Here is a 17,006-nt window from a genome sequence, read left to right on the forward strand (position 1 = left end):
GGGGGGACCGGCACCATCTGGGATTTCAGGGATTTTTTTTAGAAAAGGCGCAGTGGCAATTTTTAATCTAGGGTCCCGTCGAGTTTTCCTTGCTGATCTTAACACGATGGGAATATCTGAGAGTGCTATGACCTCTTCCTCCCTCTCTCCCTTCCCACTCTTCCCTCTCAAACCTCATCGGATCCAGGGTTTTATTCATTATGTCCGTAGGTGCATTAACAGGCCACTTGCTCCAGTTTATAAGTATCGGTGTAATGTTTTGTGTGATTCCGGTAAGCAGACTACTACTCTTTCATTTTCTTTAATTAAAGTTGCTTGGCACTCAGGGAAGGTCTTTGTAAATGCCGGCTGAAATCCAGAATAAGGACGGCTGAGCAGAAGGAAGCGTAAGCACATTTAGTACCGTTGTGAGATTTGCTCCTTTCTGCTAAAAAAAACCCAAAACCCACCCAAATCACCAACCAATTCTTTCCAAGACTGAGGAAATCCCTCTTCTCGTCTGTCTGCCATCGGTTCATTCTTCCCCTCTAGCTGTCACATCTCATCGGGCAACTGCAGATTTTATTTATTCACTTCCGCCGTTTCCCCGATTTCCGAAAACGATTCATTTATATGCCGTAAAAGTCATATAACATCAAAAGCTGGACTCTCACTTCAGGGGCAATCTGTGATAATACGCTGCGAAAGGCTGCATAATGCACGTACTGTTTGGGCCCTCTCTGCTCCTCTTCCAGAAACACCCACATATATATGTATGTATACAAAATATTACTGAAGTAGGAAGTAAGGAGTAAGAAAAATCCTAGTGAAAACCTCAAATTTTGGTGCAAATTATACACCAAAAAAAAGCAGCCAGATGATCAATCCCCTGTTATCCTTCTACTCCAGGTCCCTAAGACTGCGTGTATCTGATTCTCCACGGTTTAAGTGATAAATTTAACCAGCCAGAGCATCAAAAAAAAAAAAAAAAAAAAAAAAATGTAAACTGTCGCGGACTGATTGAAGTTCGCAGTGTAACGACAATTTACATAAGTTAAGGATCTCCCCATTTGCCTGTTTATTATCATCAGTGGAGCCGAGGTGGAAGAATATAAACTCACTGCTCCGTGGGAGTGTTATTTACTACTAAACATATCTCTTTCTCACAGATCACTACATTTTCATTAGTAAAGGAAAGTCGCTGCAAATACTCACGTTGCAATTACAACACAAGGAACGGCTCGGTTTCCTTGGCGGAGCTTTATGGGCTATAATATAGGAAATGAGACAGCGGGGTGACTTAGTGGATCTTTGATGCTTGTTTCGTTCCTCGTGATTTAAAACTCCCTCAGACCGGGGCAGAGATTTGCCGTGCGAGCACGCGGTACCATCTGGCACACGCGCGTCTTCTGTTAATAATCGTTAAGGGCAGGGAAACCAACGGGTTTTTTTTGCGCAATTCAGAAGGCGCTCAAGACTTCAGAAAGTCTTTTCACCTCAAGCGCAGGGATAGATTCGTCAAAAACCCCTCCAGTTGAATCGAGTTGAACGTGACATATTTAGGGTGGGTGTCATTACGTATTCATGGCAGGGTGTTAGACATACTCCTTGTAGGCTATTACAAGATGGAACAAACGTATAAATTCATCTTTTTGGTATCTGTTGATGCTGTCTGATCTACAATTCATTTCCCAAATGAGCTCCATGGTACTTTGTGTAAACATCACAAAGTAGGTGATATCAAGCGCATTAATCTTTCGGTTTAGTTAGATATCTGGGCCTCTAGATCTTTTCATATCTCATTAGCCTGCCGTTATTATATTTTGATGCCTTGACTCGTTTTAAACTCAGCCTAATAGACTACTTCTGCTTGGCACAAATTGCGAGCATGAAATTAAGTTGGCACCAGCCGCTTGATAGAGATGAAGCACCCGCAAAGTGCTATCTCTTCACATTTCATGGCAGAGGAGAATGAATAATCAGGATCTTACCAATAATTCATTCAAAATGAAACATGACTCGGACAAGTAAGTCCTGCAAACCTGGGCAGGCGGTGATAAGCTCAGAACAAATTGATACAATTTTTAATCTTTTCTTTTTTTTTTCTTTTTTTTTTTTTTTTTTTTTTTTTTTTTTTTTTTTTTTTTTTTTTTTTTCCTTGCGACTTCACGAAAACCGTTGTATGAAGCTTTTCGCTCCCCGCCTGAACGGTCGATAACGTGCTTTAGGTATCGGGGAAGGAAAAAGGACAAGCTCTTTGCTGAGAGGACTCAGGCTCATCCATCGAAATCTTTCCTTAACGGCTGAAAATAGGAGTTTCCCCTCCTGCCCTCGGAGGCGGCCAAAAAATTTCTTATTGGTTTGCTGAAAGACGAACTCGAATACAAGCTCTCACCACCCAACCAAGCAAATCCTCGCCACGGGAAGGATGGTGGGTCGCTTCTTCCCTGCAGCCATTGCGCTTGGCTTTTGAATGAGCTCCCGTTAAATGAAGTCACTTATAACTGATTAAAAAGAGGCTTGAGCGTGAACGCTAATTCCAAGGCTCTCAGGCGCAGGTTTGAGGCTGAATCTCTCTCAATTTCCCTCCAGTCGTGACTTCTCAGGCCCAGCCTGCATCCAGTTTCAATTACTTTCTGCCAAGATGTTATTTTTATATACAAATCCCTGGATTTTCTCGAGAGAAGACACAGCTCTAACGTGCCCTCTCCTGTGCCATGCTTCTTTCCTGGAATAAGTTCTCTATGTCATTTGATTTTTTTCATTAATTACATGTCTTTTTTTTTTTTTTTTTAATGTGCAGATGAATGAGTGACAGTTAAAATATAAGGAGCAGAGCTGCAGCAAGCACCCTGCTTCCCACTCACGGTGATATTACTTACAACTTCATAACTAATAATTTCTGGGTAGATTGTGTCGGGGTTTCACACAGCCAGGCAGCAGGTAAGGAGAGAAGGGGAATATCTCTCCACATTCATTTGAAATTGAGCTCGATACAAGGACAATCCTTCACTCATGTAAACACATCGGTGCTGAACTACCCGCCAAAAAAAATGTGAGTGCCCTTGTTTTGCCCGCTCCTTCTCCCTGGTCACTAAGGGTATTAATGAGTCTGTTAATAAGAGGGACTGAAAAATATTTGGAACTACTCTCCCCACACAAAGTCAAGCTGCATCTCAGCCTGCTCAGATTTTTGAATTGTGATTTTGTATGCCTACTCCGTCGATAGGAGTGAGGCGCTACGGTTCCTATAGTCACCAGAGGATCCAAAATGAAAAGGGACCTCCCTAGAGAAATCCAGTCAGATCCCATTAGCTTTTTATTGCGAGCAGAAAATTTAGGTGGTGTCAGAGCGCTTTCCCCCAGCTGATTGAATTTAAAAAATATAGTTATCGCCTCATTATGTGCTTTCCTTTTGTCAACTACTCTACGTAGCGCTTTGCTTTTATCTCTCAATAATAGTTTCAAGTAGTAGGATCTCTTCTGGCGGACACGGAATTAATTACAAAGCTCCCACGGAGGCGTAAGAACATTGTACATCATCAATATCCAGAGGACACAGATCCAAACCTTTCAGCGTCCGGAAGAAAATGGGATCAGAGAGGGGCCCCACACCCTTGGCGTTGCGCGCTTGGATTCTGAAGTAGTAGACGGTGTCCAGGTTGAGGTCCATGATCTGGTGGGTGAGTCGGTCGCCGCTGATGGACTCCATAACCCAGTCATCAATGGGAGCGTTCTTGTCCAAAGTGTAGAAGAGGATGTAAGCTGAATAAACACAGTCTCTCAGTTAGTACTGCACCTTTTAACGTGCCTCCGTTACGAAATACAGATAAAAAAAATGCCAGTTTCTTAAAAATTAGGTTTTTCTAAAAGCAAGGACGGCGGCTCTCCAATCAAAATCGCGATGAGGAATGTTATAACAAACACGTTTGTCTATTTTTAGGACGAACCCGCAATTACAGTCTTCACTGTAAGAAATACGGATTTAAGAAATATAAAAAAGGAGGTAAATTTTAGATGCTGCTACATTAATAGCATTTAAATCCTGCTACAAATACGTTTCTCGACTTCAGGTGTGCCGTGCAGTCCGAGAGCTGCCATAAACCATAGGACAGAAGTCCTGAGTGTTTCAGTGCTGAAATAAAACTAAATGGTATTAATGACACACACCAATTAGTGGCTGCTTATGGGAAGCCCTGCAATATTTCTTGGCAGCTGCAGGGGAAATTATTTGGGGGAAAAGAATGAAGAAATTAAAAATTTTGGTGACGCAAGAGCACTACAGTAACTGCTTACCACCGAATTAAACTGAAAAGCTTTAGGACTTAGAGACTAGAGGTACCTGTGTAATAAAACTGGAAAGTTTTAGAACTTAGAGACCAGAGGTACCTTTGTAAATAACAGGTTTTTAGTTTATTTTTTTTTTCTGAAATAAAGATGCTTTTCAAAACTCATTCTGCATGAATGCTCACACCGGCCACAGATCGGTAGTGTTGGGGATATGTTTTTGTGCGGACTTTTTTTTTTTTTTTTAATTTTATTTAGAGGCTTGCAGGTTGGGCTTACTAAAGCAGTTTCTCCAACCGTGACACCTGAATTAATAAAGTAATGAAAATATAAATACGTTTTTCTTAAATGAACAGAAATACACCCGCTCAGGCATTTGTAGGGATGAAGGTTTGGTTGTTAGGGACATTTCTACTCCCCGCAAGGAATAGTTTCCTCTGCTTGATACCTCTAAGAAACATTTGACCACAAAAGCAGTAAAAAAAAAATAAAAATAATCCCCTTCTTAACCAAGTGCTACGAGAAAGAAGTTTGTGCAGGGGACCCAGTCAGCTCTCAGGTCTAGAACACTGCTGCCGATGGAAAAACTCTATAAAAGTTGCTACCGCGAAGTCATTTCGTGTCTTGGAAGTCAGGAAAGCTTTTATTTTATTTTCTCTTTTAGTCGCTGGGGACATCAGGACCATTAGCATGCATTTCAGCGTGCTGTCCGTCACAATGATCATTTCTTCCCTCTAATGGCCAAATTAGTGTAAACAGAGCCATTTCATCAAAACATCCTCCTTTCGGCCACGGTCACGGGTTGTAAAGTCCCGATGATAATGTAGAGGGAAATTATACGCAGTTACACAAGCCTAGCCTAGGAATCGTTATTGCTGGGCGATGTCCACACAGAAATATATCCTGATTTGATTGGTAACATAAAGCGGGATGCTTTCCCGGTGTAACTCACACCAGCTCATCCGATGCCAGTGAAGCCCTGATGAGTTACAGCGGCTAAAATCCGACCCGGTGCTCTTCAGTGCTAACGGCTCACACAGGGCATCCTTCTGAAGATTTCTTCCTCTTACAACGGATATTTTGCAGCTCTGCAGCAGCGTGGTGCTGGGATTACCAGCAGTAATAGTCACCTACACACACCTTCTCCCACTCGGAAAACTATTGTAGAACTGGTCTAACCCATGTTTGTAGCAACGTGACCGTAATGAGCACATTTTGGAAGACAAGGAATCCTTCTCCTAATAATTCTATGGCTCGGAGCTGGCTGTTAGCAGCCTAAAATGATAATTTAAATGCAAAATCTCAGAGAGAACTCCACTAAATTTTTCAAACTCAATTAACACTGACGCTTTGCAACAGAATTCTCAAGTAGGCACTAAGGTTATATGTAGTATTTTGGAAAAAAAAAAAAAAATATTGTGAAGCATTCATTAAGATCACTACTTGTCAGTCAATATTAGGGGTTTGTCCTGATCATCGCCTTAAATCGTTATCGTAAAATTAAACATCCACCAATAAATTCTCCCATGATGCGCTCCGCTGAGCAACGTATCATTATGTATATTATGTATATTATGTATTGCACTATTGCCAAACAAAGTGCTTATTATAGTCATTTCTAATTATCACCGAGCAGCACGTACCACAAAACATTCGCTTCAAGTGCCGCATTTCTTTTAACTTATATCACTGCTCTTAGCAGTTAAAAGTAAAGGATTTGCATCCCCGGAGTTCTAGCTCTGGCAGGATTCCTGCATCCTGCGACCATCGCCTTGAATCCTAGACCGAGTTGGGTGGTAAAAGCAAGTGACAATAAAATAACGTTGGGTCGAATAGCACCCAAGCAAACAAACCAACAGAGGGTGAAAGCAGCAAATGATGAGTAAATAAATGGAGAGTGCAGGATAACGTAAATGTTTACCAGTAATTTTCCCATTGGCTTCCAGCGGCGGCTGCCAGCTGACAATGACAGCTCGGGGCTTCCCTTCCCGTGTAATGACTGTCAAATCCTTGGGAGCCGAGGTTGGAGCTGAAAATAAGAGAATAATGGAAAACAGGAGTTATCCACCTTTGGTTTGAATTCCTTACACTCTGTAGCAGGCCCGCACTACTCCGTAGGCGTTCACCGCTTTCTTACACCCCTTCGCATGCGAGTGTCCTTCTCTGTACTTCAAACACAGAACATGATTTGTCTAGAAGGGATATTTTAACAGTGAAATTGCAGAGCACGCTGCCTGTGGCTACGTTAGGATTTGGTAGATTGTTCTTTACCCTCCTACCGTCCAGCTAAACAACCACCGAGGCATCCAAGAACATCCAATATCTTCTGGGCGCCGTATACATTTAGTCACGGCAATAACGCCGTGGCTTCTCTATTAGGAACATTTGTCGGTGTGTGCCAGTATAAAAGAAAGGTAATTGTGTATATTCATTAAATATATGTTCAGCTTTGGGATGTATTATGATAGAAAACTCTCAGCTTCGGATTTCTGAGCCTGCTTTGCGCCCTGCTTTACTAATGCTGGCCACGGGGCCTCGCACAGCTTCTCGGCTATTTTTAAATTGTACCATAAGACTCTCGAGGAGAAGGGAAAAACAGGCAAATATTAAAAAAAAAAATAGTTAAGAGATTGGTGCTGAGCTCGTTGTTCCATTTGGTACAGGCTGTAGCTGACTTGGAGCGTACCGATATCATAACAGCATGGAGAACAGAGTGTAGGGGCATCCCATCATCCCTGTCCTACCCATATGGCCACTAAATAACTGCCTTGAAGCTTCAAAGAAGTGCCCCGAAGTCCGACTTTAGGAGGTAAAGCTTTAAAAATCCGTTGGATCGTGCTGAGCTCAACCAGCCCGATCTAAAGCACGGACACAAAGCTACAGGGTGAGGAACGTTCAGTGATCTTAAACAAGAAGAAGGAAGGGAAGAGCCAGCTGCTGTGCAGGCTCGCCACCTGACGCTCTGTGGTAAATTTACGGTGGATCATTTCTTTGCTACTTTTGCTGGAACAATACGTTCAGTCCGCTATATCCGGAGCCATCGCCACCAGGACTCACAGTGTTTCGCTTTAGTCTTTAGTTCACATTAGCTGCTCCTCGCTGGGAGCGTCTTTCCTAGCCCGGAGTAGGCAAACCACAACACAAGCTCCCAGATCTTTTGAGAAGTTTCTTAAATCATCAGCAATGCCCAGCATGACCTGAGCTCCCACGTTGACGTTGTTCTTGTCGTTCTTGCTTATTCTTATTATTTCTCAAGAGTCTTGTGTTGCATTTAAGAAGCTACTCAGCTTGCAGCCAGCTTGGGACACTGGCCCATCCGTTTAAAACCAGTCTACTAGAACAAACTTCTTGGGCTGCCTTGCTGTTTCAGGGGACTGCAAGTGATAAGCCTTTTTGCGAACGAATCACACTTGATTTTCGAAGTAAAATTTCCTTTCTCTTTACTTTGGCTAAGCCCAGCTTGTAATTATTCTCCAACTCCACATAAACGACTGTATTTCCACCAAAGTGCACCCAACAGCATCTTTATCTTCAACACTACTTCTCTGTTCTCTGATATTAACCCTTTTGCCATGTTTTCGTGACCTAACCCTTTCCCTTCCGAGACTTTTTGCCTTTTTGTGAGGTTAAAGCAGTAAGGCCGGTAGGCTTCCGTGGTGTAACACAGGCTTTCCACACTGGTTACTACCACATGAGTCCCTCTGAGCGGCTGAAGTTGAGCTCCACTTGCAGCAGATGGTGAACAGAAGATGCCGTGCGGAAAAAGCGAAGCTTTCGATGTTTCCCTTAGCGCTCATTAACACCCCTCATATCAGCAAGACCTGTGTAGGCAGATCTGGGGATGGCACTTGGCTCTGAAAGTTGCTTTTGAATTACGGGCAGAACTATTCTCCCCAGCCATGGTAGTAATCTCCAGTGAATTCTGTATCAATGCTGATATGTACGTTCTTTAATATCATTACGGGAAATCCAACATGCGGAATGGGTACAAAATAGGCAATAAAGATCAGCAGTGCACGATGCCCTTAATTAACAGAGCTGCTCCATCAAGCTCAGATAATTGCATTGCAATCACATGGGAAAATCTAAGGACACATATATTCCCTCTTATTTTCCCTTTGTTAATTAAGTGGCGTGTACTGTGGTTTTCATTTAAACAAAAAAAAAAAAAAACCCAAACCACACAACAACTACATGTGTTATCTGCTGGTAGAAACCAATTTGGAATGGCACCTAGAGTCTTTTCAAGGCCACCAGTCACCCTCGGGAAAATATAGCGCCTGCACTACATTGGTGTCCAAATTGCTGTCGACAACAGACGACGAAGACAAAAATATCTGAGGCAAACCCACCGACGTTCTTATCTACGGACAAGGGACCGCAGCAAGAAATACAGGCAATCGTAAAGAAGGGGGGAAATCTAGTGGTGAACAGCTTCATGAAGTTCAGTGGAGCTATTTAAATGGAAATCTCAGGAGTTTCAAGGTTTTTTTATTCGAAAAAAAAAAAAAGTGGATTTTACCCTTGTTTAAAGACAGTCTAGGGATCAGGATTGGTGCTGCCATTAACGCCTACCTGATAACTAGAAGTAAAGCCTGGGCATGCTATTTCCCTACTGTGGTTAAGAGAACTAAACAATTACATCTTAGAGAGGATGTTCTTATCTATAGAGATCGCTACGTCTCCATCCCTTTTCAAATATTTTTCTCCCGCTGAGCTAGGGTTGTATCTGGTGTCTGTTATCAAAACGGTATTTAGGCCCCTTCGGAATCGGAAGTATCTTTCGGGTCAGAGCTTCCTGCTTGGAAAAGACCACTCAGTTGAGAAGAGCAGCTAAATTAAGTCTTCAGAGCGTATCTCAGAATCATAGAATTGCAGATTGGGTTGGGTTGGAAGGGATCTTAAAGGTCATCTAGTTCCAAAACCCCCTCCCCCGGGCAAGGACACCTTGCATCCACCAGCTCAGGTTGCTCCAAGTCCCGTCCAACCTGGCTTTGAACCCTTCCAGGGAGGGGGCAGCCACAACAAATTTTTTTTTTTTTTTTTTTTTAATAATAAAAGCTTATTTTTAATATTAATGACTGCTTGCTGGAAATGAAATACAGGTGTATAAGAACACTGAGCTGCCTTACCAAACTGTCAGCAGGGAATTTATATAAGCCAACATTTCACACAGGGTAGATTATTTACAATAAATAATGAACAAGCTGAAAAGACTGTTCACTAGGCTATTTGTTGTTGTGTTTTGTTTTTTTTTTTTCCTCCCTCTCTCTGTCTCTAATTTTGCACACACCGTTTCAATCGCTGTAACTGTGACTGTAGGTCTTGGCTTGGACTGAGGCATTGGCCACCAGCACAGCGCACAGCAAACAGCTGAAATAAGTCCACAGAATATTATGAAGAGACCTGTGAGTCAAACCCCTAAGTTAAGAAGGATGTGTATTAGGTAGAAGCATCACTGAGTCTTTTTTACTGAGTGGATAAGACGGGGAGTCATGAACTTGAGACAAAACCACGTGGAAGTTTGTAAGCCAAAATCTTAAAGAAGCAAAATCGTTACCTAATAATGAGAGAATAATCATCATAAAGGATTTAAAATCAGCATTAAAAGTCACAGATATGGGGCAAAGCGTTACACACACGTACTATCATCACCTAACCTTGCGGCGACACACGAGCTCAGTAGAATGGCTGCTTCACTTTGCTGCCCATGAAAAAAAAGCGAAAAAATAAGATATTTTTGTCCATAAACCCGTGGTTTAAGCAGTTAGGATGAACCCGACCAAGGCTTTTAATGACAAAAAAAAACCCAAAGAAAGCCTTTCTAGCAGCTCTTGCCATACCTGCTTCGTAGGTGGTGGCGTGGGCAGTCATGCTCCAGGTGCTGGACCGCCGTCCTTTGGTGACCATGACGGAGAACTCGTACATGGTGTTTGGCTTCAGACCGATCACGGTGTGACTCAGAGCGGTCGTGTCTGCCGACTGCAAAGAGACCGAGGGGAGGTTGTCTTTAAAGCCACTCTTTTGGCTGCTAGCCCAGCAAAACACAGTCACAATAATTTTTATTTTTTTTTTTTTCCCCAAGCAAAATAGCTGTATTGCTACCACGCACCTTAACAGGGGTATTTTTAGTACCACGGGGAGTTAGATAAATTATTGTGATGCTTTCTCTTTCTCTTTTCCCAGACAAAGCAATTTGCCATGCTTTAAAATTTATTTTTTTTTTTTTCAAATGGAAATTGGAAGCTAACCCTATGGCCTTCATCGATGCCCACAGAAGTACAAAAAAAAAAAAAAAATTAAAAATAGAAACATTTCCATCATTTAAACACTCATTTGCAGCCTCTTCGATGGGTTCCTTCAAATAAAAACGTTTTGAAAATCTGATTTTTAGTTGGGGGCTCAGAAAGTAGTTTTACCCCCGGAATGGTCCTGCCTAACGCTTGCCAGTTCCTGGGGTTAACGTGGATTTATGACAGAGGTTGAAATATGAGCTAGAACACCTGCACAAAGATGCATTTTTGTGTCCATAAAACACACTTTTGCTTGGTTAAATACGTTATATTATCGATCTGGCTCGCTGCGATGTGTTTAAGCAACTAAACATATTGATATTGATGTGAATATTAAATTGCTCATTTATTTTTAGCTGATTTAGCTTTTTAGCCCTTAGCCTGCAGTAAGGAACGATCCGAGCTAAACGGCGCTTGTATCAAAGGAGACAAGTGAGAAGAAAAATATGGGACAAATCGGGGACGAGTGAATAAAATCAATTCCCACGCATTTCAAACTGCAGAGCCCGGTGTGCAAAGCCCCAGCATCAACAACTTACAGGCCAGTGAGTAAACCTGGTGCACACGTTTCTGTGTTCATATACCCACGGACTGAAATTCACTGAGTAAGTGTATGACTTCGCATCGAAAGTCCGCCCTGAGGTTCACATTTGGGAAGTTTTTCCCCCAAGACATCTTGCCGGCGTCCGTCAGTAGCGCCATTGTGATGCTAACGGTCAGATGATTCAAAAATAAATCAACTTTGACTAAAACCGGGGCATCAGCACTCCTGTACGTGGCAGAATGAAGCAGCAATATTCAAGGGGGAGTGGGATAAATTTCCTTCGCAGAGACATTAATGAATGGGCTACGTCTGCCTACATGGCACGTTGCTTTATCACAAGTGCTCTGACAGATGTTTTGCACGCTACTTACTAGGAAGACTTAAGGCAATACCACATTTTATCCTTTTCATAATTAAAACTCCTAGTTCTCAGGAATCAGCACTTTCGCAAGTTATTCATACTCGGGGTTTACTCCAGCAGAGAATCCCCCTCTATAAAATATCTGCTTGAAGCAAAGACATCGCCTCTGTGTTCATAAACTACTCAGTGACTTGCCCGAGAGGGCAAAATCTACCTGCGAGAGTTTATACAAATTATTCTTTTTTACAAATTATTCTTTAGACAAATTGTCCTTTATTTTACACATTTATTCTTTATACCAATTATTCTCATTTATATATGGCTGGATTTCAATATAGGGAATAATAATTTTCTCCCTCCGGAAAGATTCTGGAAGAAATGAAATTATTTACGGCATAAAATTACTCCTCAGCATGACTGAGGGTAACTAAATCTGATAACTATCGCTGTGGAAATCCTCAGATATTGCACACGATCAGGAAAAATTCACATGAAAAAAACAAAAAACCAAAAAAACAAACCAATAAGCTTTGAACCTATTCCTGGACAAAAATAGTTTTTAGCAGAACATAAAGATATGGGGTTCTTTTTTTTTTTTTTTTTTTTTTAAAGTTATTTTTCTCCAGCCGAGTGTTTTTCTTTGATTGTTTTTCTCAGTGCTAAATAATAGCATTTTAAAAATCGAAACCACCCTTGAGATCGGTTTCGCGTTGGGATGAAGGGGGGTGTAACTGCAGCAAGTACCTTTACTAACGCCATGCCATGCCTTTTTGGGATAGTTTGTACCAAATAAAGTTGGCGGGGCAAAGTTAAATTTATAAACTCCCAACTTCAAGACTTAAACCCTTCATTGTATTAAATCTGATCTGCAGTTTTGAAGCAACGGGAGACCTGAATGGGAAAATCTCAAAAGACTTGGAAATTCAATGCCAATGCACAGGGAAGTGCTTTGGGAACTTATTCGTGAGCCTGATCCAAAATTTTTAGAAGAAAAAAGAAGTTTTCCCTGCTGTTTTCAAAGAGTAACATAATGGGTTTTATCTTGCTTCCTTGAAAAAAAAAAAAAAAAAGGTTATTTCAAGAAAACAGATCTTAAAAACATTTTGGATTGTTTCTGCTTCTGGGTGATTGATCTGGAATAAACGAATCAGATCGGCTCCTTACGCTACCCACAGCCCAGCTAAACTAGAGATGGTGGCAAAAAAAAAAAACCAAAACAAAACAAAAAGGAATTTAATTCTTGCTCCTTTCCCTGCAAACTGGGCCTTTCCTCTGCTCTACTCACTTTGTTGGGCAGGGAAATCCATCTCCAAACAGGAGTCAGATGGAGGCAGGGCATTGAAACGTTCCGACACCCTTAATTACCTAAGAGCTTGTTACAACTGCACGAGCATAAAAAAAAAATTTGTGTCTAATATTGCATCTGAGGTCGGCAGAAGTATGGCAGTGGATGTAAAAACAAGGTATTGGCCTTTTATCCCCTGTAAAGTTGGGTTATTATGTAAAAGCTTTACAGCGGGTCAAGCACCTGCAGCAAAAAGGCAGCTGACCTAAGTCTCCTCTCAGCTGCTGTGAACATAAATTGGGAGTAACTCAAGTGAAACGGATAGTTTGCAGCGGCACGTGGACTCGGCCGAGGGCCAGTGAGCCAAATTTGGATGGACTAGTGTCAGGGGGAAGAGCCGAAAAATCCCACTCAGCAACGGGGCTGAAGGCAAGAGCTTCTCCACCGTCCTTCCCACCTCTTCCAAAAATTCCCCGGGGAAGATCTCGAGGTGAAGAGTCTGTAGGGTATGCGTACGCCAACCCTGGAAGGGGTGGAGAGCCGTTGTCTGGGGTTTAGTAAGGCCAATTTCTATTTAGACACATCACTCGGGCTCTAATCAGAGGAGCCTTGGTGGTGGATAGAGCACGGCAAGCTCCACGATCCTTGTAAAAATGACTTGTACGAGGCTGCTTTTGTTAGGACAGAGAACGGTAAAAAAAAAAAAAAAAAAAAAGCCTAAAGGCTGTGCTTGTTCCTTCCCATTCCCTGTCCCACCGTCTCTCTTTTGCTGGGCTGGGTACTGCTTGCCTTAGGGCTTGAAAAGAAGCTCTCAGACAGAAAGTAGAATGCTGCTGCCATGTCCATTCCAGTTGAGTTTTTCCTCATTAACTAACCTTCCGTTTTTTGGGGTTTTTTTTTGCTATTTGGGAACGTGTAATAGGGAGGGGTGGAATCGCTATGCGGCGTGGGTGGGGTTTGCAATCGGTATTTCTTCCTATTCACGCTCGGCTACCGTGCTACCAAATCTCATTTATAGCTGATCGCTAACGATTACAGATCAAACCCGTCAACGGTTGGCACGTGGAATTAAAAAAGCGGCATTTTCATCCAACTAAACCACAGAGATTTCTAAGAAGCAGCGGTTACTGAGGCAAGTTTCCTTCTGATTGAAACGGGACTTTTGGTTGAGGGAAGTTCATAAAAGCCAATTCCGAGCCTTTGCAAACCAAATAGGAACAGAGGGAAATAGCTCATAAATTCATAACGTGTTAAAATTTCACCTTGTACTTAGCACTGGTTGAATAGCTCGTTCTCCATCGGACCGTGTAGAAGCGAACCTCCGTAGTCTTTTGGTTCTTTGGGACAGAGTTGTCTGCCCAGATGACCCTCACTGCATCATGCGTAAGTGCAACAGCCTGGACACCTACTGGTGGGAGCATGGGGGTGGAGATATCTGGGACTGAGGTAGGGAAATCATCAAGCAAAGGATAAAAATCAACTTCTAATGGATCAATGGGGTCTGGGTCCATACATCACCAAATGAAGCATTCCAAAATAAAGGCGTAGGTAAGTTCAACAGAAAAACAAAACCAAACCAAAACACAAACAGCCACCAAGGGGCACACAGCACGATGGGTTAAATGCATGGCATTAATGAGGAGGAGGAACATGAGGAGAACAGAAAGAAAGGCATTAATGCAAAATGAGAACGCACCGGCAACGTTTCAGTTACATCACTACAACACAACTAACCAGCGCTAAGCGCGACGTTGCGTTTAAATACTTCCAGGTTTGCCGTGTTCTCTTCACGCAAGAGGAAGTCAACGCCCAGTGTCTCTCCTTAAAAGGACTTACATTTTCTTAAAAAAAATAATAAACGCAATCACTTCAAGGTTACATTATGGGAAACACCCACAAAGTGGAGAGCGTGTCATCCTCCGACCTGATTTGCAGACACGCCACACTCCCACGTGTAGGAGCTACCCGTGCTTTACTCTCTAGGCAGCCTCCTTGAGGCCCGTGATGTTGTTTCAGGCCCTTGAAAGGAGCATGTTCTGCGTCTGCTTAAACATTTATTAGGCAAAGCAGAATATAAAGATGTCGCTGCTGAAGCGAAGATCTTGCAGTCGTTGGTTTAACCCTCTCGGTGTGTTAAATTTGCATATCCAGGCACGGAGATGTGGGTTATCTTCCTCCAGGAACAAGTTCCTCTCCCGTGTGTCTTTGAGGAGCAAAATGCTGAGTGCCATGCACACGCCAGAGGAAAATTCTGGGAAAAAAATCTGGAATTTCTCTCCCGACCAGCATTACGGTTTGGCCCTGATGACATTCACCCTCTCTCGGCTTCTCGGGGGGTGCGGGGTGATGGCACCCAGGCGGGAAGCAGAGACCCTTCACACCCGGTTTAAATACCTCTGCCCTCGTTGAAGTACTCCGTCAACTTCTGGCCTGTCTTTTAAAGCTCGATTGACGGACTCGTTATTTGCCAGTCGTGATTTTTCTAAGCACAGTTTCAAAATGCAGCGGGTAAAGAGCAGGAAAAGCACGCCAAGAGTTGCTGTTTGGTTTTGGTGTTGGTTTATTTTTATTATTATTATTTTTTTTCCCCTAAAAGAATGTGCTAATTAATTAACCAAAGCATAAATGACTCTAATATTTCATCACTGACAGTTGCTACAGTTTGCTCCACGTGCAACTCCAGCTCCTGACACTCTTTGATCACGCCCGTTTTAGGGGTTTGTAATTCTTACGCAGAACCTCGGGAAGTCGCAGCCTTCAGAAGGAAAAAAAAAACCAGAGGACACGAGGAGGTTTAAAAGGGATGAGAAGCCGGGAGGTTCCACCTGCTTCTTGCGTGGCTTCTTTCATCAAAAGCCGCTTTCTAAGAAGCTTGAATATCGGCGCTGAAGGAAATGAAACAACCTGGTGGTTGTTGCAGGGACTCAAAAAATCAAGCACGCGATCCACACAGGGAGGAACGGGCAGCTGAATCTTTTTTTTTTTTTTTTGGCCCCAACCTGGTGACCAAAACTTCCGCAAATTGAAAGTCAACAGTTTCTTTCCCTGAAGTTTTCCAAAAGAGTTGGCTGTAAACTTTGGAAGGTGAGCAATACCTGTTTCTGTTTTTTTTTTTGTTTGTTTGGTTTTGTTTTTTGTTTTTTTTAACAAACTTATGCTGGATGCTGATGCGACTGGAGCTCAGTGGATATTTTAGCAAACGCTGCGCTTCCTTTCTCTTTTTCTTTCCCAGACTGAAAAGTGAAGTCCTGCTGTAGAGGAGAGGATGAAGGGGGGCTGGCTTTAGCAAAATCAATGGTCAGACTTGATCAATCAAGAAAATTCAGTTTCTCCAACACGTCCCCACTGACCCGAGGAAGAGGGAAACGTCTATAATCCACTGGTGCCTGCAAACAGGTGCCTAAATCGTGCCTCCATTTCCCATCAACGTTTCGATTGCTATTATTGATATGTCATTTATATTTATATATATCTCATTCGGACATCGCAATCTTTTGCCAGAAAAGATTTTCTTGCTCTTTTTGGAGCTGTTTTGTGAATTTTGCATGTTCTATACCTTTAGTTTCCACACTGTATGCACACCAAAGTCTGTCTACATCTCCACGAAACGGGCACGCAAAGTTTCCTTGGTGCCCAGGGTGCGCCAGCTCATCCGCTGCTTGGGGAACACAGCTCCTGCGCGTTCCTCCTTTGCTAAAAGCTTTTTTTTTTTTTTTTTTTTTTTTTTTTTTTCTCCAGGAATGATCCAGGCCACAGGCTCCTTTCAGCGGCTGCATCCCATGGGTGGGAGATGGTGGGAAGCTCCGGGCAGGGATGTCTCTCGGCAATAAGAGAGAAGCTTCGAGGTGGACTCGCAGATGATCATTGGGTCAGGTCACCAAAAGAGAGGCCAAGCCTGAATTACCTTTATTTTTTTTTTTTTTTTTTACACCTGGATATTGTTTTGTTGATGAGAGGTTATATACAGACATAAAATCAAATCCCACAGGCCAGCCGGGTGATTTTTAAATAGAATCGACAGGGAACGAAAAAAAACCTTGAAGATAAAAGTATATCTGGATCCTGAGGCAAACTCACTGAAAAAGATTTTACAAGACACACACCCCCAGCAAGAATGACCTCTGTAGACTCCAGACAGGAAGAAAGATTAAGAACTTTGAGCCAGAAGTTCCCTGACTTTATATCGAATATAACTTGTTACGGTTGCCCTTGATTGTGTAATTAATTACTTTTTTTTTCTTTTTTTTTTTTTTTTTC

The 17,006-nt window shown here is 42.5% G+C and overlaps 1 protein-coding gene across 1 annotated transcript in view; it reads right to left on the reverse strand.

Annotated features, from left to right (window-relative positions):
• DCC (DCC netrin 1 receptor) overlaps positions 1-17,006 on the reverse strand; it is a 260,983-nt gene that overhangs the window by 46,234 nt on the left and 197,743 nt on the right. Inside the window, exons 14-17 of the mRNA XM_026865876.1 lie at positions 14,012-14,250; positions 10,110-10,248; positions 6,188-6,295; positions 3,550-3,744 (exon numbers count right to left, since the gene is read on the reverse strand). Coding sequence (XP_026721677.1) covers positions 3,550-3,744; positions 6,188-6,295; positions 10,110-10,248; positions 14,012-14,250 — 681 coding nt within the window. The remainder of the gene's footprint in view (positions 1-3,549; positions 3,745-6,187; positions 6,296-10,109; positions 10,249-14,011; positions 14,251-17,006) is intronic.

Source organism: Athene cunicularia, assembly GCF_003259725.1.
Source record: "Athene cunicularia isolate RWA chromosome Z unlocalized genomic scaffold, athCun1 chrZ_part1, whole genome shotgun sequence".
Classification (NCBI taxonomy): domain Eukaryota; kingdom Metazoa; phylum Chordata; class Aves; order Strigiformes; family Strigidae; genus Athene; species Athene cunicularia.